Here is a 27,481-nt window from a genome sequence, read left to right as displayed (position 1 = left end):
GAAGGTTGGCAGGAAGCCTGGGTCCTAGGGACCTGGTGAGGGGCATATGCTTGCTCTCCTTTCAAGAACCGCACCCCCCTTTCCCCTCTAGCTCCGGGAGGCCTCCCCGGGCGGCTGGCCCCGACGCCAGGGCGGCTGCGGACGCGGAGGGGGCGCTCCACACACGTCGGGCGGTGGGCTGAGGGAAGGAATCGACGGACCCTCAGGCAGGGCCTGGCGGGGCTGGCGAGGCCCCCGCGGCCCGGCGCCCCCCGGCGCCTCGGAGGCCGCGCTGGCCGGGCCGGGGGAGGGACAGCAGCAGGTGACGACGGCCGGGCCCGCGGCTATAAATAGGGGCGCGCGTCTGCCGCGGGCGGGAGCGGCGGCCGGCGGCGCGGGCCTGGCGGGCGGGGGCCTGGAGAAAGGGCAGGGGCCGGCGGCGGGCGCTGGCCGGCAGCAGCATGGGGTCGCGGAGGGCCCCCGGCCGCGGCTGGGGCTCGGGCGGACGGTCCGGGGCGGGGGGCGACGGCGAGGACGACGGGCCCATGTGGATCCCCAGCCCCGCCAGCCGCTGCTACCTGCTCAGCGTGCGGCCTGAGACCAGGTGAGTCGCGCCCTGGGGGCCTGGCCGGGCCGGGGCGGCGCGTCGGGAGGGCGGAGGCCTTCGGATGGGCCCCTGGCGCGCCGGCCCGAGGCCTGGGGATATGGTCAGGCCGGACCGGCCCTCACGGCCCCTCACGGCTCCCCTGACCTCTCATGGCCCGTGGGCCTCTAGCCTCCGGCAATGCGAGGCTCTGGGGACGAGGAAGGCCCTACTTTGGGGTGATTTCACAGGGGCCTGAAGGCTCTCCTTATCTCCCCTACCTCACTCTCGCCCCTCGCTCAGCTACTCCCGGGCCTCGGATTCCACAGCACAGCTCGAGATAAGGAAAGCCAGAGAGGCTGACATTCCTGCCGGCTGGAAGGGAGGGGGAGAACATTCTCGGGGGTGGGCAGGGGAGAGGGGGAGGTGGGGGGCGCTAGGGGCACTGCCCTGAAGGGGGCTGCTTAGCTGCGGATTCAGCAGAAAAAATAAACTCTGCAAAGAAGGGTCTTCCTCTGGGCCCAGGACTTTGGTCTTCCCCGGGATCTTGGTGGGGGCTGGTGAGGTGAAGGGGTGGCTCGAGGTGCTGGTCGGCCCTGCCTGAAGATTCAGAGCTTGTGGCTCTGAGGAAGCCAATTGCCCTGCCCAGTCTGGGGGAATGGGATGCCAAGGGAAGGGGCCGAAATGATGAGCCATTTACTCCCCTTCCAAGAATTAAAGAGGTGTGGATGCTTTGTTTTAGGAGCTAGGCTACCCACCCGTGTAAAGACTTGCAGACAATAGAGGGGCATTTTGGCACTCAAAGGCACACAGACACACAGGGACACGTGCATTAACATGGAGACGGACACTTCCTGTCCCCTCTGGGCAGCTTAGTTTCCCTCCAACTCTGGAGTCTATTCCAAAGGGAATTGTGATGGTTGGCTATTGGGTTAGTGGTTGTGTCCCAGCCCCAGAACTTGTCTTACCGTAGGTTACACAGAAAACAGCCAGTCCTCTGAGAAGCTGTCTGGAGACTTCTTGTCCTCCGTTCTTAAAACGGCACAAAAACAGACATCAAGGACATTCAGGAAAAGTCCCAGGCACTTCCTCGTGGATTGGCTGAGTTCTGTTGACCTTGGAGTTGGAAAAGTTCAAATGTAACTGGAACCGGTTTCTGCATAAAACTCGTCAAATGGTGTCACATGTCTGGGGCAGGGCTGAGGGCTGGTGTTAGTGACTGAGTCAGACTCAACAAGGTCCCTGGCTGCCAGGAAAGAATGCCCCTTCCTCCTAGCCACTGGCTCTATGGAAAAACTGGAATGACATTTGTGTATTTACTCCAGTCCATGGTGAAGCTGACTGCCTTCCAGGAGCCTCACGCTTGTCTCATACTTGTCACGGTGATTTGTCTGGGCTTTGCCTCCTGTGTCTGGCCTTTGTCAATACCAGTGGAACAAGGAGAAGCGGGAAGCAGGGCCCTTCTCAGAGACAGCATTGGGGTGGCTTGAAAACCAGGCAGAATTGGGAAGGCAGGGGATCTGGGCTGTTAGGAAAAAGGCTGGAGAGTGGACACATGTCCACTCTCCAGCTGCCACCTGAAAAGTTGTATGGTAGATACAATTGCACGTGTGATGAGCGCAAAGCAGTGTGTCAGCCTGAGAACTGCAAGTGGGTTAGAAATGTCTGGCTTAAGTCCCTTTGGACCTAAGTGAGAATGTTCTTAAATGGAGACTCTTTTCATCAAGTGTTTGGAGGGGCAGGGCTGGGGCAGTGGGAGAGAGGGTTTTCTAGCCCAGGACTGTGGGCTGTGGTTTTGCCTCTGCCAGCTGGCCACAGACTCCCGCCCCGCCCCCAGTCCTGAGGGACAAAGAAGGCTAGGTTTCTCTTACCTCTGGAAAAACCTCTGGCCAAAGAGGGGAGACTGTGAAAGTGAATGGGGCTGTGTTGGGTACTTGGGGCGGAGGCAGTTCACAGCTGTCTATCAAGGCCTGATTCCTGTGTTAGAGCAGGCAACCATATAGTCTTCTGTCTCTCAGAGCAACCTGACTGCCTGTGGGGGTGGGAAGAGGGCCCAAGAGATGGAGGAGAAAGAGGGTCCCTTGAGGACTTTGCCAGCTAACCCTGGCTCCAGCCTAGATGAGCCCTGACTATCCAAGAATTCTGATCGAGAGGCAGGTTCTGTCCCACTTACTCTTGACTTCAGTGTTTTCAGGTCTACCTTGATACACACCTATCACGGAGCTTGTGAGTCATCATTCTCATGGGACCTTGGGAGGGTGGGCTGCCCCTGGGAGCCGATGGACAGCTGTGCTGTGAGCCAGGCCACCAGAAGCCTTGGCCCAGGTCTAGAACCTGTCTTCCTGTGCATACCTTTCCTTCTTCCAACCCTGGAGGGATTTCCAGTCCATAGACAGCTCAAGGATATTTCCAGTACCCCTGGGGTCAGAGGTCCAACATGCAAGTAATCCCCCCAAACTGTAGGCCCTCCCTCCTAGGGCAACCAGCCTCTAGGACCTCACCCCTATAGGAAGGTGGGGCCTGGGTAAGCTAGAGTAGGTTAAGGAACCACAGTCGGGTGGATGCAGTTATAACTAAGTTGCTTCTGAGGGACACTTAGAAGTTCCAGAAATCTCTGACCCCTCATTTCTTGGACGCTCTGGTCCAGGTGGGCTCGGAGGAGCAGCTTTGTGACACCTCTTCTATTCTGCTTGGGTCAGGCAGGTTGTCTAGGGCTTTCAGGGAAACTGAGGCATCAGGCCAGGACTTTCTGAGGGCCTTTTATGTCCCAGAATATATGAAAGCCAGGAAGAATGGGAGGTCCCAGCTTCCAGGGCCAGTCCTGGTGCCCCGCGCTGCCGCCCCCTCTCCCCCCAGGCCTACTTTTCTCCTTTATGAAGAGACCTTTCCTTCCTGGGCCCTGAATTTCCATTCTATAAAATGAAGGTATCATTAAGAACTCTTTTAGGCCTTTCTACCCCAACTTTTGATGCCTCTAATTCTGACCCACTCACAGTCAGTAAATGGAGAGTTCCCTTCCTGGGTGAGAGCCCTGAACCTACCTCTGGCCCAGTCAGCAGCACACAGGCACCTTCTGAAGACAAGGTGCCTCCACGGCCCAGGACTCCTCCTGACATGGCTAATTATGTAAGGGTGAGGCCTAGAGAAAGCAGGATGATGGGGCCAGGGAGCAGAGCATCACAACCAGCCCTAGAGAGAGCCAGGGAGGGGGCACTATCACAGTTCAGGTCCTTGCCCACTTGCAGGTGAAACCTATCATTTTCTGTCTGAATTAGAGAGCTGATTCTCTCCCTCTCCTTCCTAGGGAAGAAATCCAGACCCAACATAGGAGAAATCTCTCCATTCTGAGGAGAAAGGCAAAGGAAGTTCATGGTCAGGAAAGGATGGAGTTGGCCAGTGCCTTGAAACCATGGGAGGTGTGCCCTCTTGGCCTCCAGAGGATTTTTAAAGCTGTGAGCAAAGGCAGCTGCATTCTGGAGCAGCAGCTCCCTCTGGGGGGCAGGACCCTTCCAGGCTGAAAGATATACTTCCCTTCTCTCCCTCCCTCCCCTTCCCTCTTTCTCGCTCTTTCTTCCATAAAACAGAGGTTGAAGACCCACTGTATGCCTAGCACTGTGCCAAGAGCTACAGAAGCTACAAGAGCTAGGTTTGAAGGCTGGGTAGGCAGGATTTAGAAGAGCAGAAGGAAAGAGGGAGGGCTTTCCAAGCAGAGAGGACAGAAGTGAAGTCTCAGAGACCAGGAATGGACCTGTCCATGCCAGTTAGGCGACAGGTCTGGTTACAGTGGAACCTGAGTATTGGGAAGTAGAGAACTGTGTGTGATGGAGTGTGAGTAGGTGAGGGAGGGCCTTAAGTGCCCAGTCAAGGAGTTGAGACTCAATAAAATACACAGTGGGGGGATTGTAGCTTTTTTTTTTTTTTTCAGAGAGGTGGTGTGATGAGGGGTGAAGGAGAAGGGGATTGTGTGCTCATCCAGTATGGAGCCATGAGGGTCTAGATCAGAACAGAGCAGCAGGAATAGAAAAGGAGAAAGAAGGGCCTAGAATTATTGACTAACTGGACTTGGGAGGGAGAAGGAGGAGTCCAAAATGGCAGATTTACAGCTTCGGGAGAGTGCTGGTAGTATCCACAAACCCAGGAGCACTGGAGTGGAAACCATGTTTTGGGGTAGAGGATGAGTTTGGTTTTTTTGGTTATAAAGATACAGGCTGTCAGTGGTTAGAGGCGCAGACAGAGTTCCATTGAGCAGACTGGACTGCTGATAACGAAGGGAGAGCTATTCTCATGGTGGGGAGAGACTGAAGGCAGTGAGTGCGGTTGGGTGGCCCCTGAGATCTCCCAGAGAGCAGTGGAAGATCGTGGCCCTAGACTCCACTGGAGATATTTGTGTTAGGAAAAGTGGAGGCAGCGGCAAAAGTTGACTCATATCAAGTGGGCTGGATCTCCACTAAGGGGCAGCTCTGTGTGAGTCCTCACCCCCCAGTGGCCTACACAGCCCCTAGCTGGTGTCCGCTTTCAGCTGCCCCGGGGCAGGAGGGATGATCAGGGCCTCTAAATGTAAAGGGCCTTGTGCTGGTCTGACCGAACTGGGTGCCTCCTAGCTCCTGCTGAATTAACTGCTTTGTTCTTCTCCTGTTCTTCACTCTCCCAGCTGGTTTGCCTTGCGTGGTCAACCGTACTTTAACATATTAATGGGTGTTCTCCAAGCCACCTGTCTCCTTCCCAGCCTGTGAAGGGATTTCCAGGAACCGGGGCTCTTCTCCCCAAAAAGGCCGAGGGTTGAAGCAGGAGCTGCCCCCAAGCTGGCGTGCTGCGGAGTGGGGAACCGTGCCAGGAAGCCATAAGTGATTCAAGGACCTGGGACACACCTTTCTCAAAGCTCAGCCCCTGGGGGCCTCCTTCCTGCCTAACCATTTCCCTGGACTCTGTTGCATTTAACGAGCTCTCGGTTTCAGATACATTTGTGTCGGGTGGTAAGGCCACTTGCTAACTGGAGCAGGCCAACTAAGACAGCTGGTCCCTTTTAATAGAAAAGCCCTTGGGCCCCAGATGGTGGCCGATTAATACTTTGCCGACTGTTGTTGATTTCTCCTCCTCCTCTCCTTGCTTTTTTGGCCTAATGATTCCATTTGCTGTTTTTGCTTAGCTTATCAAGCAACCGGTTGTCTCACCCCAGCTCTGGAAGGTAAACGCACCATTGCATTACATTTCTCTGACTGCTTTTTTTCTTGGGTCTGGGCATTGAGGGGCCTCTGGGTGACTGCTTTTGCACTAACCAGGCTGCATGGGGTGAGGGGAAGGTGGAGGGTGGTTGGGGAGGGTGTGAGAGGGCACTCACGTGAGCATGGGTCTCACAGGGGCTAGAGTTGATGCCTGCATGGACCATCTGAAAGGGGTGCCAGGACCCAGAAATAGGCAAGGGTCCCTGAGATGCCTGCAACTGTATCTCTGTGCCCCTGGGAGAGGCACCATGGGACCAGAACAGAGAACCACCAGTCATGTGCCCCATTTCTCCCCCATCCTAGGCTTTCATGGTTTTTGTAACCACATATCTAGGTTTGAAACCTTATTGTTTATCTTCTAACCATGGCTGCTTCCTTAAAAAAAATTTTTTTTTCTCAGTCCCTTAAGTTCTCCTTCTGTCATCTCTTTCTCCCAATTTCCCTTTCCTTTGGCTCCTCTCCACCTCTGCAGGCTGTGAACCCTGTAAGGTCAGGGAATACCATGTTAGTGTATTCCTGCATTAACTTGTTCTCTGAATCTGTTTCAGAGACAGATCGGGGCCTGAGCAGGCCCACGGTCCGGGTTTGCCTGTTGAATGACTGTCTTCTTGCCTCCTTAGCTGGGGACAGCTCTCCACCCCTGGCTGAACTGACAATTATGATCAAAATGGGAACGTTTCCTGGCTACTTCCAACCACTTGGGCCTCATCCCCGACTCTGGTAGATTTGGGGAGAGTTGGCTGCAGTTTCTTTACACAGAGAAAGATTTCTGCATAGCTAACTGGTTTCTGAATACCTAATAATTAGTGTCTACCATGTATGTTTCCTGTGATAGGCAAGAATACTGAGAGACCTTTGTTCTGGGTGGCTCACTGTCTGAAGGGGTAGAAGAGAGGGTATCACAACTAATTCAAAGCAGAGTGTGGTAAGTGCTAAAAGAGAGAGGGTCTTGGAAGTCTATTTAAAGCAAGGTAAATAACCAAACCTAAGGGCAGGGTTAGGTTCCTTTGAACATGTTGAAAACCAGTGATGATTCTGGTGTTCTATAGAGACACATGATTAGGCTGTGATAGCCTCATGAAGTCACAGAATCGGAAGGACCTGGAGGTGTCAGGGTGGGACCAGACCATTTTCAGATGCATGGACTTCCTGGCTTTCCAGGGGACAGGAAGCAGCAGACTCAGAGTCCATCCCATGTCTGAGTGGTTTGGAAAATGGGAACAGAAAGTGGGTGACATTCCGTAGAATATGATAGTATATGCAGTGACTCTCCCTGTCCCCCCAAATGTACCCCCGATCCACTCTCCTAGAGGGCATTCTTCTAACTATACTTTTCAGCAGTTAATATAGTTAATAATATAGTTAGGACCTAGTCTGGAAAGTTTGAGAAGATAAGCATTCTTTCTTATTCAAAAAAAGTAATGAAATAACATAACTACCTGTTGTTGAATATCTAGTGTGAGCACTTGTCTCTGCAGATTTTCTTAAAGCCTAATTTTCCTGTTTTCTCACTTACCCAGTAGCTTATTTTCTTAGATTTGCCCAAGCAGCTTCATCCCTAAGAGCCTAAGCTGAATATGAGATCCAGGCTCATGTTCATGAGTAGGGTAGGATTCAAATTATGTAGGGAGGACATAATTAGGTATGTTTTGAATTAGTTGCAAAATCATAGAAGTCTGATTTCTTTTGGCATGGCAGTTTCCTTTAGAAACTGTTGGTTGGGATTTGGTATTCCCCAAAGTCAGAAATTGCTGCTAGTATGTGAGCAGCAAGAAACGTTTTCAGATGTAATTCCCGAGTGTCAGGGAGTTGATAGTCTAGGTTCTGAAGGACCCTCTATTTTGAATGGATTAAAAGGGAAAGGAAAGGACGGTAAGTTCTTACAACAGTAAGTTGTAAGAAGACAGTTCTTACAACCGTCTAATAAGTTACTTAGGTTCCAGGTGAGAGTGTGGCAGGGAGTGTTATGGCAGCCTTAACTGCAGTCCCAACTCAAGCGTTCAGGCACCTGAGAAGTTGGGATCCCCTTTCTGGGTAGTCTTTGTGGGGGAGGACTCCTGTCAACTGCTCAAAGGCCCAGGCATCTGCATTCCTGTATAGAAACCATGGCTGGACCCCCTCAGTCCAGAAGTCTTACTTGATTCCAGATACTCTTCCTGGGATGTGACCTTTCTCCTCAAACTCAAGTCCAGAATGATAACCACAGAAATGATAAATTGAATGTGGAGCCCTCCCCACAAAGTAGGGTTTAGCTCCTATTTGCTTGTGTTCCCACAGACTCTTACCTGCTCCTGGTGGAGAGATTACAGGCAGACATACACTGCCCGTGGGCGACCACCCCCTCCTCTGAGGCTCAGAGAAAGGCAGCTCTGAATGATTTGTCTTCCCCCCCAACACAGTTCCTCCTGCTCCTCTTCACGTTACCCCTTACAGTCCTCCCTGCTGCTCACAAGAGGGTGTGTGAGTTGGGAGGGGGAGGAGGGCTGGGCACGGCTTGTGCACCACACAACCTGGCTATGTGGTTACACGTCATGCCTAGGGATGCATTGTGTCTCTGCTGGCCCATGAAAGGGTTTGGCATGGTGGTTTGCTCGTGTGTGCAGGCAGGAGAGGACTGTAAATGCTGAGCAGTGCTGGTGAGTCTGTGCTGGACTCAGTGAGCCCACAAATGCCCCTGAGTCCTGGAAGATGGACTATCACGAGGGAACTAAAAGCCCTGGCTTGCAGTGGTGGCTCTGTTTGTGATTTGGCGGTCTTGCTGGTTGGTCCTGGAGCTGCCAGCCATGTATTCACTTGAGCATGTGGATCTAAGGGGGGAGCAAGGGAGCCATGACTGGCTTTCCACTGGAAGTCCATAGCCCTCTTTAGGCTGAGAATTCATTTGAGTCTTTCTTTTCTTGTACTCCTAGGAGCTAGAGGCCACCATTGTGTCTAGACCCCTGGTATTGGCCAGCTTATTCTTTGTCTACTATAAGTCTATGCTCACAAATGCAGGGGCTTTTCTTCTGAGCCTAAGCTTTAGGAGAGGCCCCTGAGCTCCTAGGACCTATGTATACATGGGGTTGGCTGGCTTTTCCCTCTGTGGCACGAATGGAGGCTCTGCTGTGCTGGGGTCTCCATCTCTGAGGCTGGGCCTATCCATGTGTGTGTCTCCCCCATGCACGAGCTTCCCTGGAGATGAAAGGTGGAGTGTGAAGCAAGACTTCCCAATAAGGACGGAATGGGGATGCCAGGACTGGTGGTCTGGCATGCTCAGGAGTCTGGTCCATGGTCAGATGCTGCCTACTGTAATGGGTCTGGGTCAGGATCCCATTCAGCCCCTTGGTAACTTCCCTGCTCCCAACCTGGCCAAGAGGCCTAGGCTTTCTTGAGGAAAGACTTGCCCAGGTGCTGGAGCCATGGCCACGAGATGACGGATGGACATGGTAAGATTTAAGCTGCCTTGGGCAACACCAGGGTGTGGCATAACGCGGTGGAGGTGGGAGAAAGGCTGCTCTGAATAGTTCTTTGCCTTTCCTAGGAGCACCTTCTGCTCCATCATTGCTCAGCTAACAGAGGAGACCCAGCCGCTATTTGAGACCACGCTCAAGTCCCGGGCTGTGTCCGAGGACAGCGACGTTAGATTCACCTGCATCGTCACAGGTAATGAGGCCATCTGTATGATCCATGCCGGGGCTGCTGCACAGGTCAGGGTCTAAGGGGGCTGTGGGGACAGGCATGGAGAGGGGTTGGCTGTGTGCACAAAACTGTGCAAGTTGACATTTGTCTTCTTAGCTTTCTGTCCAGTTTCATCTCCCTGTGTGGGGTGGGGTCCCTTTCTCCTCCCATTCTGGAGCCACATATACACCCTGCTCGTCTTCAAAACCTGTCTTCTGTAAAGGTTCCTCACCCTCAGGCATACATACACGACTGATGAATCTTATTCCAAGGAAAGAAGCTCTCCAGTCGAAAGAGGTTTTCAAGGCTACTCCTCAAATATCCCCATTTTACAGTTGAGTAGTTTGAAACTTGGGAGTCTCAAGCCTGAGAAACAATAATGTATAGTGATTCTGACTGCAGACCCTGGAGACAGACTGCCTGGCTTGGAATGCTGGCTTGTCCCCTTTCCAATTATGTGATGCCGAGCACCTCACCTGCAAAGTGGGGATGATAATAGTATGAATACATGAAAAGCATTTGGAATAATACCTGGCATACAGTAAGTACCATATAAGTGTTAGAAGTGAAGACTATCATGTGTGCATTTCACTGAACTCCGTGGTGGAATTTGAAGCAACAGTTTGGCAGACTAGGAAGCAGAGAGATACTCCTTGGAAGGGGAGAATAAAGGGGTGAGGGTACTGGGAAGCTGGCCCTGGGCATTGTATCCCTCCCCCAGACCTCCCAGCAGAGGCTCCATTGCACTAACCCGACCTGCTTCAGGGCCTGCAGGACTCACCAATGGGTGCCTACCTCTCCCAGCTCTGCAGCCACCAGGTCAAGATTCCCTCCAAGAGCCCATTTTTTTCAGTAAATCAAGGGCGTTGGTGGTTTCCAGCTATGACATGCCCTGATTCTGGGGGACCTGTCTGCCCCAGCCAGCTAAACATCTTCTCTGGGACTGGGTTCCCCTGGGCAGTTTTCACCTTGCCCAGAACCCTCTGTGCTAAAAGCTGAGAACTCTTCCGAGGGACGCAGAGATGCGCCTGCATCCCTTAACTTTGTACAGGGTAATACCTTTTGCAACGTTTATCTGTTTCCATTGTTGTCAAATTCTTGCAAAACCCTGTGAAGTCAGTGCTATTATTAGTCAAATTTTACAAAGGAGGAAACTAGAATCGGTTAGGTGGCTTGCCAAAGCCCACAAACCTGGTGAAGAGGAGAAGCTGCTTTTGCTCTCTGCAGCATCTGATGCTGCTTGCTTATGCCTGCATCTGCTATGTTACTGTGCTTCTCTGCTTCCCCTCACTTATCTCCTTTATTTATTTATTTATTTATTGGGTCTTCATTGCTGCACACGGGCTTTTTCTAGTTGCGGTAAGCCGGGGATACTCTTGGTTGTGGTGTGCGGGCTTCTCATTGTGGTGGCTTCTCTTGTTGTGGAGCATGGGCTCTAGGCACGCGAGCTTCAGTAGTTGTGGCACGCGGGCTCAGTAGCTGTGGCTCGCGGGCTCTAGAGCGCAGGCTCAGTAGTTGTGGCGCACGGGTTTAGTTGCTCCGTGGCATGTGGGATCTTCCCAGACCAGGGCTCGAACCTGTGCCCCCTGCATTAGCGGGTGGATTCTTAACCACTGCGCCACCAGGGAAGTCCCTCTAATAGCCTTTTAAAATAACTTTCCACAAGATCAATGCCATCAGTACCCTGTCAGTTACTTTCCTTAGAGACATCCCTATTCTTCTATGTGAACTGGTGGCCTTTTAGGCCTAATACACAGCTGTTATACTGGGTCTTCCCTTTGCCTTTCTTCTGGGTTTGATTCAGTTTCCTGGATCTCATGTCTTCCTTTTTCTTGGCTTACTCTCTGGCTTTATTGAGCTACATCCTCCAGTGGCTTCATCAGGTCCCAAAGATGGTACAATAGCAGGAGGCATTATGATGACAAGATCTCAACCTATCTCTCCTTTGAGTCATTCTGCTCCAGTATGACTTAGTTGTTCTCTGCGTCTGGTACACAGTCATCATCCTAGGATCTCCCTTCATCATCATCCTGTGGATTTCCTTTACCCCTTCTGTAATGGATTTCTTGTTTATTTGTATTCCACATTTGTCTCTTTCTTGATTTACATCCTTGTTTTGGTAGCTTCCTAGGAGGAGTACATGGTAAGTAAATGTTAGACAACTTGTGTCTGAAAATGTCTTTTTTTCCTGCTTTACTCTTGATGGAGAGTTTGACTAGGTATAGAATTCTAAGTTGAAAATAATTTTCCTTCAGAATTTTGAAAGCATTACTACACTGCCTGCTTCCAAAGTTTCTGTTCAGAGCAGGAAGACAGTTTGATTCCTGATTCTGTGCATGAGACCAGTTTTCTCCCTGGAAGCTTTTAAGAGTGTTTTGATATTTCATAATGATGTATCTTGTTACGGGTGTCTTCATCCAGGGGCATGCTTGGACGCTTTCAGTCTGGAAACTGATGGCCTTTAGTTCTGAGAAATTTGAGATTATTTTGATGTTGATTTCTTTCCCCTGTTTTATCTGTTCTTTCTTTCTGGAACTCCTGTTATGTGCATATCTGCTCCCCTGGACTCATTCTCTTATTTTCTTATCTTTTCTTCCCTTCATCTATTTGTCTTTTTGTTCTTTCTGAGATTCCCTCAGTGTTATATTTCAACTTTTCTATTGGGTTTTTAATTTATAAGAGCTCTTTTTTAATCCTTTTCTAAAACATCCTGTTCTTTTCATGAATGTAATATTTTCTTTTAACTCTCTGAGACTAGTAATGATAGTTTTCTAAACGTTTCCTGCATGGTTTGTGTTTCTTCCAGTTTGCTTTTTTTCTCTTTAATTGTTTTGGTCCTTAATCTCCTGTTTATAGGCTTTCCTCAGATATCTAGGAATCTTTGGTTGTCAGATAATGAGTAAGAGTAGGAGAGTAAAAAGCTGATTGGAAGTTCTGAGCAAGTAGGAGGGGCCTGAAACCTTGGGTCTTCACTCTAGGGTGATCTGGCCACCACTAGAGTTGGGAACTGACAAAGTGAGTTTCATTAGTTCCTTCCTCTTGGACTAGCCAGATTCCCTAGTGAGTATTCTTCTAGTGTCTTGCCTGAGTTTTCTGGAAGCTATGCAGATGAGAGGATTGGGTGGGCTCTCACCATAAAGCATTTATTTTTTTTTATTTTTTAAATAAATTTATTTATTATTTATTTCTGGCTGCATTGGGTCTTTGTTGCTGCGCATGGCTTTCTCTAGTTGCGCCGAGTGGGGGCTACTCTTCGTTGTGGAGCTCGGGCTCTAGGCGCGTGGGCTTCAGTACTTGTGGCTTGTGGACTCTAGAGTGCAGGCTCAGTAGTTGTGGCGCATGGGCTTAGTTGCTCCGCGGCATGTGGGATCTTCCCGGACCAGGGCTCGAACCCGTGTCCCCTGCATTGGCAGGTGGATTCTTAACCACTGCGCCACCAGGGAAGCCCAAACATTTATTTTATAGATTCGTTTTTCCATAGAATATTCATGCCCTCCACCGAGCTGGCTTACCCTCAGGGCAAAGTTTTACCTTTCCAGGTGCTAAACTGCATCTTTGGACATGGGGGGAAGGAGCAGCTAGTTACACAGTGGTATGGAGTGGGTGAGGGGATCCAGAGATCTGACTGTTTTCCACACCTCTTTTTACCTTTCCTTCTTTCCCTTTACCCCCAGTTCCAGAGGTATCTGGTTGCCAGTTCCCATGCCCTTTGAGGATTTTCTGGTGTTCAAAGGGTAGTTCTCAGTTTCTCATTGGGTTAAGCTGTCTTGGGTCTGCTAAGTCAGTTTCTACTCGTCCATCTGCTTTCCAGCTTTCCAAATGTTGTTGTTCCTGTTGCTCTCCTTGCCCTTATTCTCCCCTTTTTTAGTGGCTATATATATACACACACACACACACACATACATACACACACATTTTTTTTTAAATAAAAAAATCTCAGTGTAGCTTAGTGGGTTTGGGTGAGAGAGTGAAAATAGATGGTATGCTCATGCTGCCTTTTTACCTAGAAGCCTGGCAAGTTCCTTATCATCTTTCAAGGCCCGGCTCAAACAGCTTATCCTCCAGGAGGTCATCTCCAGCATTTCCACAGAGAGCTCTTGCTCTGTCTTTCACAGTACAGCTTCTTGGTCCATACATCTCTCTCCCCAGTGAGACCGTGAGATCTGGGGGATAGAGCACACACCTGACACATCGTGCCTCTGGAGCAGGCACGAAGAAGGCGCTCAGTACATACTTGCCAGTATGACCACAGTGACCCTGACTGTGTGGACAACAAAATCAGAATCTTTTCCACTTTCCGCATTGCCTGTTCACTGCAGCTGCAGCTTCGGTGCCTTGACAACAGCAACTGCTGTGGGGGCCTCCCTCCTTTCCTTCTTCCATTCTGTCCTTTGTAGCCATGGACTCTGAGAGCAACATGCTGAAGCCGACATGAGTCTGACTTACAGAGTCTTGGGCTATTTTACTGGATGCCCCCAAGGTCATCATGGGAGTAAGCTTTTCCCTGTCTCAAGCCCAACTCAAAGGAACAAACTTTTATCCCCTCAATTGCCATAATACCCATGTCTCATGATGACCAGCCAGGGCCGTGGTCTTCTGCTCAGGAGCACCTGCCATGATGAGATCTACGACTCTGCTGAGTAAGGCTGTAAGATTTCTAGGGCTCTAGCTATCTCTAACATCCACACCTTAGTCCACTGTCGTACCTAGTTCCCTCCTCCCCCCTCCTCATCCCCACGTATATAAAAAAAATCTCAGGTTACCTGAGTCTTTTGTAGCAGATTAAGAAAGAAGTCTCTGTGATCACCATAGTACACTGTAAATAAGCCTTTCCCAATTAACAAGGAGAAAAGGTAGACTGTAAGAGAGGGGCCAGGGGGAGGGGAAAGCATTATGCAGAAAGATCAGAGAACAAAGGAAACAGGGCTAGAAACTGGGTCTCCCCTCCGCCCCCATCTGGAATGGAGGATGGTGGATGGGTGTGTGGCTCAGACTGGCCTTTGTATGAGACTGGTGTGGTGATCCTGGCTCGTCCCGTGGAGATAGAGTGACCACACTCACCTCACTTCCTCCCCCCCTGCTGGTAGCACTCCTTGAATGAGGTTGTGATGAGTCAGTCTAAGCAGGGCCCTGCCAGGAGTAGGTGATGCTTTCGTGGTGGGTCAGGACTTAGACCAGGTGAGGAAGAAGAGTCTGTGCCAGTGCCCCAGCTGGCTGAGCTCTGAGGGAAGCCCTTCGGGACTTGGAGAAGTGGTATATGACCCTGGGGTTCTCCCCTCTCAGAGTGGGCATATGGGGGATAGCAGGCCTTGACTGGACCTTCTGACTCCTGTCTCCCCCAGGGGCCTCTCTGGCCAGAGTGCAACTGTCCTCCTTGAGGCTGCCCATCTCTGTCCAGCATGGTGACCCCTTTCCCCCACTCTCCTCAACTCTGTTGTAGATTCTATGTTAGCCTGTGTGTGTATGTGTGTGTGTGTGTGTGTGTGTGTGTGTGTGTCAGGCCAACTAGACAGAGGGACTTAGCCTTTACACAGAACCAAGTTCTTGAAGAAACTCTTTTTAGAGAAATAAGTCTAAGATAATGACTGCTGGGGGCAGAAACTTACATATTAGTCCCAGAGTCCCCAGTGGAAAGAGCAGTGGAATAAGGAAAAGGACACCAAGGGCTTTGTCATGTGCCAGCTGTGTGACCCTGAGTAAGTTACTTGATTTCTCTGAGTCATCTTCCTTTTGTGTAAAACAGGGATTCAGACACCTGCCTTACCTGTTTTATAGAAGAGAGGAATTTGAATTTTGGCTCTTCTGTGTACCAGCTGGATGACTTTGGGCAGGAGCTTTAATTTCCTCTTCCTTAAATTGAGGATTAATAACAGTACATTCCTCATAGGATTTATGAGAGAATTAGATGAGATAATACATGAAAAATGTACAGGTCAGTATCTGGCATATAGTAAGTCTTCAGTAAATGTTCACAATTGTTTTCACAGGTTTGTTATGAAGACCAAATGAAATTTTATATTTGAAAGCTCTTTGAAACCTCTAAATTTACATTCATCATTATTCTTCTCCTGAATCTGAGCTTCTCCAAAATGGGAATGGTTAGGATGAGGCTGTAAGCCTCCGAGCTGAGTTCTGGACTCAAGCATGCTGGCTGTGGAGCAGAGGTGTCAGTGTAGGAAGGGGAAGAGGGAAGGCCTCAGGCTTCAGTACTGCTGTGGGCTCTCCTGGTCAGGGCCAAGTGTGTGTGTGTGTGTGTGTGTGTGTGCGCGCGTGTGCATGCCAGCCTTTGGGCACACATACGGGCACACGTGTGTGTGCAGCTGGGAGTGAAGGACCTCCCTTGCTTTTGTGTGTTTCAGAATACAGTTCATATTACCCAGGGGACAAAGAAATGTTTTCTCCCCAAATAAAGTTGTTTCCAGAATCCATTGCTGCCGTGAAGCCCTAAGCTGTCAGGTTGGCCCCCACCTAGTGAAGAGGCACCAAAAGGTGGCATGGGGGCTGAAGCCCCAGCCTTGTGGCTGTGGGGTTCGTTCAGCGTTCCCTTCTTGCCCCATCCCTGCCCTCTCGCTACAGCCTGACTGCACTCAGATGCCCTGGAGGCTGAGGCCTGACTGGGCAGATCATGGGGCAGGGAGGCTCTGAGCCGGGCCCTCGTAGGGATGAGATCACCCTATGGGATGGTGAGGACATGCACGGTGATGTAACCAGGGGCTTTAGCTCACTGTGGAAACATGGGGCTCGCTTTACAGTCAGGGCTGCCCAGAGTTTGTTCCTGGCTGACCCAGCTGCAGCCTCACCTCCCTTGCTCCCTACTCCTGTACACAGTTCCCCAGTGTGCCCTCTGCTTTCCACCCCACACTCTACTGTTGTGGTTCCTTTGTCAGGCATGCCCTTCCCACTCACCTCCTTGTTTGCTCACTTATTCCCTTCCTCATTTACTCACTCATCCAGCAGATTTTTATTTTTATTAAGTAACTACTCTGTGCCAGGTGCCATCTTAGGTGGTAGGGATACAGAAGTGATGGAGAGATGATGCTGACTCACATGGGACACACATCTAGGAGGGGAGACAGACAAGGGGATAGTCAGTTACAGTATTGTGATTAGCTCTATGAAGGGGAAGTACAGGCACTGAACCCACGTTTTCTGAAATTCTACCCACCCTCATAGCCATTTCAAATGCCGCTCATGCCATAAAGCCTTTCCTGATTCCCCAGCCAGAGGTGCTTGTTCCCTTCTCTGTACCCTGAGCCGTTAGTGCATTGCTTCATTCATTCACCTATAAATATTTAATGAGTGTTGATTCCATACCAGGCACTATTCTAGGAACTGGGGACATAGCACGAAAAACACGGACAAGTCATGGAGCTGTTCTTTCCCCAGGGAGTTGGAGAAGATTGATGTAAACCAACAACCTCATCGGGGTATAATATGTCAGGCAGCCATGCATTCTATGAAGAAAAAGAAACATAGTAAGAGGGCTAAGAATTTCCAAGGAGACAGAGTCGCTGTTTCACACGGGGTGGTAGGGAAGGCCTCTCCAAGGAGGTAATGTGTGAACAGAGGTGGGAGGAATCCAGATGTGATTCTCACCTGCTGTTAGAGGCCAGCCAGCAGGGCCATGTGGCAGGGGTACCGCAAGCAAGGCAGAGAGCAGGAGGAGCTGAGGCCGGTGTGCTAACGCGGCCCACGTCATGAGGGCCTTAATGACCCGGGAGCTACTAGGGTGTTTTGAGCAGAGGAGTGCTATCACTTGACTTTATTTACTTCATTTTAAAAGGCTCACTCTGGCTGTGCTGAGAATGGGCTGAAGAGAGGCCAGGATGGAAGTAGTGAGATCAGCAAGGAGGTTGTTGCAGAAACTGAGGTGTCAGATGATGGTGATGGACCAGGTTGGCGGCGGGGAATGGCAAGAAGTGATCAGATTCTGGATACAGTCTGGAGGAAGGGCCCATAGAATCGTCTGATGGAGTGGACGTGAGGAAAAGAAAAGAATAAGGGATTGCCTCCAGGTTTTTGGCCTGAGCCAAATTAGAAGGATGAATTTGCCATTTACTGATATATGTGGGACTTGGCTTGGAGAGGGGAATAAGGAGCTTGGTTTGGGACTTGTTAAGTTTGATACCTATTAGACCTCCAAGCGGAGATGTCAGGTATGCAGTCAGAAATAAGAACCAGGAGTTCAGGGGAGGTCTGGGCTAGAGATACAAATTTGGGAGTCAGGAAGATATAGCTATTTAAAGGCTGCAGGACAGGATTAGATCCCCTAGGTTTTATGGCTAGAGAATGGAAAATGGGTCTGAGGCCTGAGCCCTGGCCTAACACTTACAGCCTTAGGTGGTGACGGTGGGGGAGCAGTGGAAGAAAGAGATTAGGAAAAGTGGCCAGTGGAGTAGGAAAGGCACTCAGAAGGAGTGGCATCCAGGAGCAAGTGAAGAAAAGGTTTCAAGAAGGGAAGGTCAGTGCTGATAGATTGGGTAGACGAAGCTTAAGAAACGCTAGTGGATTTGGCGATGTGTGACTCATGGGTGACCTTGCCAAGAGCAATTCTGGTGCAGCGGTGGGTACAAAAGCCTGATTGGAGGAGATGGAGTGAAGACAGTGAATACAGACAACTCTTTCAAAGAATTTCTCTATAAAGGAGAGAATAGAGAGATGGGGGCAGGAGCTAGTGGGGGATGTGGGGTCAAAGAAAGTTCTTTTAAAAGAAGGGAGACAGTACAGAGGCTTGTATGCTGATGGGAATGATATAAGAGAGGAAAAGCTTGATGATGCAGGAGAGGAGGAATGATTGTTGGAGAGATGTCCTTGATGAGGCAAGAGGAGATGGGATGCAGTGAGGGTGTCTTTAGATAGGCATGGGGGTAGTTTATCCATAGACAGTAAGGAAGACAGAGAATGTGTACCCAGATACAGGTGCATCCCTCCCTTGTGTGGAGACCTGTCTTATCTTTTCTGTAGTACAGTCGGTTCCCTGAGAGCAGAGAGCTGTCTGTCAAGCTCCTATATCTTCCTAACCCTTGCTTGGCAGTCAGCACACACCTAATATATATGTGTTTAAGGGAATATATGTTAGGAGTCTTTAATTTCTAATAAACATTGCAAATTAATTGGAGTCAGCTTAAGAAACGAAGCAGAATTTTTTGGTAAGGCTTAGATGGGCTTCTTATGGAATTGACAAGTAGGAATGTAGCCGTGCCCAGGCAAAGAATGGAGCCAGTATTTGGAAGGATATTGGGACTCTCTCTGTCTTCTTTTTTTAATTTTGGCTGCACTGGGTCTTCGTTGCGGCGTGCAGGCTTCTCTCTAGTTGTGGTGTGCAGGCTCAGTTGCCCCGCGGCATGTGGGATCGTAGTTCCCTGAACAGGGATCGAACCCACATCCCCTGCATTGGAAGGTGGATTCTTAACCACTGGACCACCAGAGAAGTCTCTCTCTCTTTTTTCTTATTCTATCCTGAACATCAACTTCATTTTCCATCTCACTGTCGACCAGCTTTGTCTGCTTCTCAGTCCATGTGGCAGAATATGGCTGTACCCCTTCCAAGTTATTTCCAGACACTAGGGTAGACTGTCTCTAGGTTCCAATTCCCAAATACTAGGTCAAAGAATTGGATTAGATTAACTGATTATGTGTTTATTACTGGACAAATCAGCCAAGTGGCCAGGGAGGAAGGGACATGTGACTTTTACAGTTGGAAGCTCTTTGTGAGTAGGGCTGGAAGTCCAGAGAGGAGGGGCTGGGAAAATACCTCAATCAGTTTCACAGTAGTGAATGGATGGGAAGGTAGGTGTGGATGGTTGGATGGATGGATGGATGTTTTAGCTGTGTCATCAAATAATACTAACAGCTCAGGAACCTGGAATGAAAGGAGGAGGGCTCTTGGCAGTGGTGTTGATATTGGGTATTGGTGAGAGACCTCCAAGGATAGAGCTGTTACTACTGTTGAGGATGTAGAACGGGCCACTGAAGAAAGGAAGCTTATTATTACCAGCCAAAGCTTTCTGGAAACTCCTTGCTTCCCTTCTTACCAGAAGCTAGGAAGTTTCTCCTCTATATTTGCCTTCCAGCTGCTGAAGGGGAACAGTTTTAGGCTTTGACAGAGCCTAGCTTCTAAAAATAAGCTGAGCCATATGATAGCCCTCTTCTTCCTACAAGCCCCAGGGCAGGTGGGCCAGTCCAGTCTCTTCAGGTGGTCTGGGGAAGCCATGGCATCCTGTTCTCTCCTCCCACTACTTTGGAACTGGTCTCCCTGCAACCCAATCTCCTGCTTCCCTCTTAGGATACCCAGAGCCAGAGGTGACCTGGTACAAGGATGACACAGAGCTGGACCGCTACTGTGGCTTGCCAAAATACGAGATCACTCATCAGGGCAACCGCCACACACTGCAGCTCTACAGGTGAGGGAGAAGGGCCTGTTCTGCTCTCTCTGCCCTCCTGAAGGTCCTATGGCCCAAGTCTGCCCTTAGAAATGGAGTCAGCTGGATGAAGACGCCCAGGCAGGATCTGGGGGCGGAGGCGGGGTTCTGCGGCTAAGCTGAGCCACCTGCTGAAGCCTGTCTGTCTGCCAGTGTCTGGGATCTCCTAAGGCCAGGGCGGGAGTACTTCTGACAGCCAGAGAGCTGAGTGCAACCAGAGGGGGTCCTGACCCATAGCAACATTTTCCATGAGGTCAGCTTCCCAAAAAAGCTCCTGTGTCATCCTTACTTCACAAGGGGCTGTGTGGGTCACCTGCTTCTGAAGGGAGCTCTCCTGGGCCCCAAGTCTAATCTGTCCTGGAACAGCATGACCTTGGCCAGCTCCCACCCTCTTGCCAGCCTCAGTTTCCTCAGCTGTAGTGGGGAATTTTGGAGTTGGTGCTATCGGAGGTGGGGCGTGGCACTCGGGGCAGGGCTGGCAGGGGGTGGGGCAGGGCACTCAACTCTTCGAGGCTCTGGCTGCGGGGATTGGGGGCTCTCACCTCCCATCTCATGCTCCTGCCTCTAGGTGTCGAGAAGAAGATGCCGCCATCTACCAGGCCTCTGCCCAGAATGCCAAGGGAATTGTGTCCTGCTCAGGGGTCTTGGAGGTGGGCACCATGACCGAGTACAAGATCCACCAGCGCTGGTTCGCCAAGCTGAAGCGCAAGGCTGCGGCAAAGATGCGTGAGATCGAGAAGAGCTGGAAGCACGGGAAGGAGGCCGTGGAAGAGGCCGACACCCTGCGCAAGCTCAGCCCCGACCGCTTCCAGCGGAAGCGGCGGCTGAGTGGGGCCGAGGTGCCAGTCCCCTTGGCCCCCACCCGGGAGGTCGAGAATGGGACACCGGTGGCTTGGCAGGAGGGAGAGACGGAGCCTGGTCAGCACCCAGGTTTGGGCCTGATCAACAGTTTTGCTTCCGGAGAGGTGACCACCAACGGGGAGGCTGCCCCTGAGAACGAGGAGGCTGGGGAGCATGGCCTGTTGACATACATCTGTAAGGCCATGGAGCTGGGGCCTCAGAGAGCCCCCAGAAAGGAGTCTGGGGCCAAGAAGAAAAAGAAAGATGAGGAACCTAAGCAAGGTGTGCGAAAGCCAGAGGTAGAGAGGGCAGCTCGAAGCCACCGTTCCTCTGAAAACTGTGTCCCCAGTTCAGACAAGCCTGACTCCTGTGGGATACAGGGGCCCAGGGACAAGGAGCAGGTTCAGACCCGGCCCAGAGTCAGGGCCGTCCAGGGGCCTGGGTCCTCTGGAGCAGATGGCACCAGGAAGCCAGCCTCTGCTGTGGGTACTCAAGACCAGGCCCAGAAGGCCCCTGTCCCAGGCCCAGACCAGGAAGTGTATTTCTCCCTGAAGGACATGTATCCGGAGAGCACCCAGGCAGACAAGCCTCAGGGGGAGGAGGGGGCCCAGACCCCCAGTGGCAGGACACCTGGAGAGATGCCCTCAGGGAAGGTATCCAGCAAAGCCAGAGGTGAGAGGGAGCCTGCTGTCCCTGGCCAGCCCACGCCCTCAGCCCCCCAGCAGACTAGGCCCTTCAACAGGAAGAGATTTGCTCCTCCGAAGCCCAAAGGGGAGCCCACCACCAGCTGCAAGCCTGATTCTTCCCCAAGTCGAGATCCAGAACCTGGGGCTCAGAGCTCAGGGAAGGCCCCGCCTCAGGCCTCTGCCCAAGTGCCCACACCCCCCGCCCGGCGGAGACACAGCCCCCAGGATAGCCCGCTGCAGGGGCAAGCAGGCCACAGGACTCCAGGAAAGGTAAGTGTGGGTGTTGGGTGGCTGGAGGCCGCTCGGGAGAGATGACCTCATGGAAACTGTTGCTGCAACAGCTCGGCAGCCAGTGAGCAGTGGGGTATTTATAGAAGGGGGTGGGGTGAGGTGGAGTGCTGGCCAGGAGCAGGGGACCACAGGCCTGGGCCTCGCCCCAGGCAGTCCCCAGATGCCAGGCATGTGGGCAGCACAGCCTGACTGTGACCATCTCCTCTGACAACATGCAAGTTCACTTCCAAGGGGACTGTGTCGCAGAGGGGGGTGGAGGAAGAGGATGTTCTTTGGGGAGGAAAGACAATGGGGAGACTGAGGAGTGGTCTGTAGTGTGCGGTGGGTCTTGACCTGGATGCTTATTAGAAGATTTAAAAAATATCCACTGTCCAGAAAATTCTGACTTGATCTGGGGTTTTATCCAAGATTTCGGAGTCAGGTATACCTATGTGCAAATCTGACTATCCTTAACATTGTGTGATCTTGGGCAAGTCATAAAACCTTAATAAAAACAGTGCCTACTTCATAGAGCTGCTGTGAGAATCAGAGTGCTTGGCCCAGGGCTCGGTGCATGCTAAGAACGAAATAAACGGCAATAGGTCTGAGACATTACTGTGGTGGGAGGTAGAGGCAAACTGTTTTCCCTGAGAACAGGAGTGCTGGCATTCTTCTGGGGATCAGGTAGCCAACAGAGGACAGAGGTTTTGTGTGGAGAGGGGGGAGCGTGGGGCATCCAGGTGGCAGCATTAAGGAGTTTGATGGGGGGAGGGGGCAGGGGAAGAGGGAAGAGAGGAGCAGGATTGAGAGGATTAACAGAAGGGAAACAGTTTATCCCGTTTGGTCAGTGTTTCATGTTTCAGGGGCAGAGGGCAGGCAGTATATCACAGGAGTTTAGAGAGAAGGAGTGTTTTATAGTGGGGTAGAAAGAAAAAGTGTATCAAGACTGGGGGTGGGTTGGATAAAATAGATGGGATATACTTATACTAAGAAATGATTGGTTGTTTGTCTGAAATTCAAATTTAACTGGGTGTCCTGCATTTCTCTTTGCTAAATCTGGCAACCCCAAGTGGAGACAGCATTTTGGCGGGAACTAAGATGAAATTGTTTCTTGGGGCAGAGGAAGCAGGAGCATGGGTCCCAGGAGACAGGAGGAGCAGCTGAAAGCAGTGTTTCACAGGGGTCAAGGCAGAAGACAGACGGCTTCTTGGAACAGTGAAGGGAAACATGAGGGACAAGCTGCTGCAGTACCTCCTGGAGGGCAGCGGGAAAAGGATGCTTCGTGGAGAACAGGGAGGGGCTGCCTTTCCCACAGAGAGAACTTTCATGGGGGCAGGAGGGAGAGACCAGTTTCAAGCGTGGCCAGGGGAGATGGTTTTATTTCAGTGTGTGCTGAGGGTGCTGGGGTTAGTCTGTGGGGATGGTAGTTCAGAGGTCTTTGGAGTGGGGTGAACCTCAAACCAGACTCTCTGAATCTGTTCATGACTCTCAGCCCCTCATGCCTGGTCTCAGGAGATTTCAGCAGCGGGAGTGGTGAGTTCCTAGGAGCCCAGATGGGGCCGCTCCACATGCCTGACAGCCCACAGGCTGGACAGCAGGGCATATGGTAGGGATGGCCCTCATGGGCCCCTAGGGAGCACATTTGGGAAGAGATCAGGCTGGCGGCCAAGTCTGTGAGTGAATCTGGCTTCTCTGCCCACAGCGGCGGGGAATACCACAGCCAGAATGGCTGCATCCTCCTGGCAAGGCCCTCCTTGCCTCTCGCAAGTGGGACGAATGGGCTGGGGCACTGCAGGCACAGGAGAGGCTGTCTGTAGAGGTTCTGCTGTCCCTGCAAAGAGCTTGTGTGGCTTTTTTTTTTTTTTTTTTTTTAGTACTTAAAAAAATTGTGAAATGTATCATACATGTGAAAAATGCATTTAACAGCTATATGTATTTTTGAAGCTGTTGCTTTTTAGTAGCTGAATTTGATTGGTTTTTCATATTCTCATTCTACCAAATCTTTTTTAAAAAATCTTATTTTTTGATTATGAAAGAAACACATGGCCATAGTAAAAAATATGGGGGAAAATTCTAAAAACTGAAAGGAAAAAGTAGAAATTCACCTATAATTCTACCATCCAAAGACATCTTGATATATCTACCAATCTTTCTGTATATGTATTTTATTATTTTAAAATTTGATTTACATTGTTATTCTGATTCAGTTTTATATTCTGCTTTCGTTACTTCTCATTATTTCATGAGCAGTTTTTCATGGTTCCTAAAAATTATCTGAAAAACTTCATTTGTAGTGGTTATGTAAGATGCCACAATATGCATATTTTAACCATTTCTTCAATAGTGTTTATGCTTTTCTTCCTTATTCCAAGGTTAGTTAAATATGTATCTGTATTTTTATAATTTTTGTTGTTTGAATTCTTTCATTTGACTTTTAAATTAATCTGGAATTAGTTTGGGTGTATAGCATAGTATCAGTCTCTAGCTCAATTTTTGGTTAATAAGTAATTTCCCCCAAATTTAACCTTTTCCTATTAGTTTGTGATTCTTTCTTTATACACTAATTTTATACCCACTAAAGCCTATTTTAGTTCCCATATATACATCTATCATAATCCATTAATCTGTTTGTTGATTCTTACAACAGGATGATCTCATTTTTTTTTTTTTAATTTTATTTATTTATTTATTTATGGCTGTGTTGGGTCTTCGTTTCTGTGCGAGGGCTCTCTCTAGTTGCGGCAAGTGGGGGCCACTCTTCATCGCGGTGCGCGGGCCTCTCACTATCGCGGCCTCTCTTGTTGCAGAGCACAGGCTCCAGATGTGCAGGCTCAGCAATTGTGGCTCACGGGCCTAGTCGCTCCGCGGCATGTGGGATCTTCCCAGACCAGGGCTCGAACCCGTGTCCCCTGCATTGGCAGGCAGATTCTCAACCACTGAGCCACCAGGGAAGCCCCAGGATGATCTCATTTTAATTGTTGTAGCTTTCATTTCTGGCAGAGCAACCCTCTTATACTTCTTTTAAACATGTTTTAGCTATTCTCTCTTGTTTATTCCTCTAGGAAAACTTTAGAATCATTGTTTGAATTTTTCCAAACTCCCAGATAACATTGTTTTTTACCTTGTATTCTTATATTCACCATTTTAAAAAACTACATTTTCAAAAAAGTGATGAATTATTTTTAACAAGATCAAAAGCATATTAAATCCTTTCATGGAAGACTAGTCAGATTTGAATTTTGAATGGTCTTTTAGTAAAATTTGTTAGGTTTATATTTTTAAACAGCTTGATCGAGGTATAATTTATACACCAATAATAGTCACCTATTTAAAATGTACAGTCCAATGTACACAATTCACAGTTGTACAGTCATTACCACAATCCGGTTTTAAAACATTTCCATCACCCTGAAAAGATCCTTGTTCCTTTTTTGCAGTTAATCCTTGTTCCCACCACCACGACCAGGCAACCACTAATCTGCTTTCTGTCTCTATACCATTGGTATTTTGATTGAGACTGCATTAAGTATCTTTACATATAAGAATTAATTTGGAAATATCAATATCTTAATATTTAGCTTTCTTATCCAGGAGCATGGTATTTTTTTCTATCATTCAAGCCTTCTTTCTTCTTTCTTTTTTTATTTTTAAATTAAAAAAAATTTTTGGCCACACCACACAGCTTGCGGGATCTTAGTTCCCTGACCAGGGATTGAACCCAGGCCCTCGGCAATGAAAACGCAGAGTCCTAACCACTGGACATTCCCTCTTATTTCTTTTTAAGCTCTGTTTTCTCCATGTGGGTCCAGCATGCCTCTTGTTAGCGTTAGATATTTTAAAGGCCTCTGCTTCTGGGATATGCTGCTGCTGCTTCCCTACACTGTCTTGATTTCCTTTCCTGGAAATAAGGGGTATCTCTGACAGCTCAAGTTAGGCTTTCATCTTGGATATGGATGAGGAGCAGATGCTAAAACTGTGGCCTCTTGGGTTGTTTAAGAGTGTCCAGAGACCGTCTCCTTGAGCCCAGCCATGCTATTCAGGGAGCTCTTTCCCTGGGCAGAAGCAATCTTGCCTAAGGTACTTGGTGAATGAGAACTAGCCTTCAGTGTCCTCAAAGGCTGCTTTTTAGTGCCCTAACCTGAGATCTTCTCTGAGACAGGCTCAGATCTCTGGAGCTGAGGTACAGGAGCGTGGGGATATGGTGGAATGCCCCATCTGCCCAAATCCTCAGAGTGGGTGGTATAGACATGAGAGGGCTCTGCTGAACGCCTTGAGACCTCACAGGTCTTTACATCCTGTACGTCCTGGTCCTGAGGATGATCATCTCAATATGTGGAAACTCCCCTTGCATAATTAGGGTGCTTTGGTTTTCAGAGACTACGTGAATATAAGTATTTTCTGAGAGCTGTTGAAGGGAGGGGGGCTTGAGGAGAGACATGATCGTTGCCTTAAGAAATTATCTAATGAATCCAGGGGATTAGACTTGCACCAAACCATAAGCGCAAAGAGGCTGTGGTGAATGTTATTGCAGTAGGTTTCTAGGGACGGAGAGTGGGGTGGTCTGTAGTCACGAGAGAAGGCATCTGGGAAGAGGCTGGTTGGCAGCATGTATAGGGTTTATTACTGTAAATACCATAGTAGAAAAACATCAAATATAATTTTTTTAATATAAAAGAATGCCCATAATATCCCCAGATAAAAAGAAATTAGATAGGTTAAAGAGAGGAAGGAAGACATTCTGGGAAGGACAAATAGCATGAAGCAAGGATAAGGTGGTAGGTAGGAATGCACACCTGCCTGTCCTAATCTTTTTTAAATTTTTTTTAAAAATTTCTTTAAAAAAAATTTTTTTTTTTTTTTTTTCCCATACCGCACAGCACGTGGGATCTTAGTTCCTTGACCAGGGATCAAACCCATGCCCCCTGCATTGGAAGCACAGAGTCTCAACCACTAGACCACCAGGGAAGTCCCCTGCCTATCCTAACCTTAATGCCTAGATGCATTTAAAGCCTCTCATCACTTTTTCTTCTCTTCTGTGTCTTGTGTTCTGCTTTGGTTTGTTTAGCACTAACTGTAACATCATCCAGTCTTGGGAGTGAGACAGAAAGGGGAGAGAACTAACATTTTTTGAATATCAGCTTCCAGTAATGCTGGGCTAGATAATTCCAACCAACTTTCCTACTGAGGGCAACTAATAAAGCTGAGCAAAATATAAAAATGTCTGCTTGAAGACACTGGAGAGCTAACAAAGGGAAGAATCACTTGCCCAGGATCTGGGAGGAGATGGAAATCCAGAATGGTGAGCTCAGCATTTGGCATAGCTTTTGTCCTGGGGTTGTTTGCCACTCCAGAAGGGGAGAATGAGAGACTCAGCAGTGTTGTAGACAGCCTCAAGGGACTTGGGAGACCAGAATTGGAGCCCATGGTCTCAAGAATGGTAGCCCTGGCAAACCCCCTGGTCTTTGGGTTGGGAACCCTGAAGGTTTGTACCATAGGATTAAGGGAACCAGAGCAAATTACCCTCATGGGGACTGAGGCTTAACTCTGAGTTACCTGGGTGACCAAGAAATATCTCAGTCCTTGAAATCAGATTAAGGTGGTTCAAGATACCTTGCTCCCAAGCATCTGGAGGATGATAACATCATCTTAAGCCTCAAATTATTTTTGAAAAATGTTTCAAATGTAATATTCAGCACCTAAATGAAGACAAGCAGGCACACAAAGAGAGGAAAACATGAAAAAGGGGACTTCCCCGGCAGTCCAGTGGTTAGGACTCAGCACTTTCACTGCTGTGGCCCTGGGTTCAATCCCTGGTTGGAGAAC

General features: G+C 49.5%; 1 protein-coding gene across 4 annotated transcripts in view; it reads left to right on the top strand.

Annotated features, from left to right (window-relative positions):
- Positions 1–367: 367 nt before the first annotated feature.
- ALPK3 (alpha kinase 3) overlaps positions 368–27,481 on the top strand; it is a 48,662-nt gene continuing 21,548 nt past the window's right edge. For 3 of the 4 annotated variants that reach the window (XM_061179885.1, XM_061179884.1, XM_061179887.1), the window contains exons 1-5: positions 368–583; positions 5,709–5,747; positions 9,305–9,426; positions 19,727–19,844; positions 20,431–21,658. In XM_061179885.1, coding sequence (XP_061035868.1) covers positions 441–583; positions 5,709–5,747; positions 9,305–9,426; positions 19,727–19,844; positions 20,431–21,658 — 1,650 coding nt within the window. In that variant the 5' untranslated portion in view covers positions 368–440. The remainder of the gene's footprint in view (positions 584–5,708; positions 5,748–9,304; positions 9,427–19,726; positions 19,845–20,430; positions 21,659–27,481) is intronic. The other variant, XM_061179886.1, reaches the window with a different exon arrangement.

Source organism: Eubalaena glacialis, chromosome 2 (assembly GCF_028564815.1).
Source record: "Eubalaena glacialis isolate mEubGla1 chromosome 2, mEubGla1.1.hap2.+ XY, whole genome shotgun sequence".
NCBI lineage: Eukaryota > Metazoa > Chordata > Mammalia > Artiodactyla > Balaenidae > Eubalaena > Eubalaena glacialis.
The sequence above is the reverse complement of the archived record's forward strand: the minus strand, read 5'-3'. Positions and strand labels throughout refer to the sequence as shown.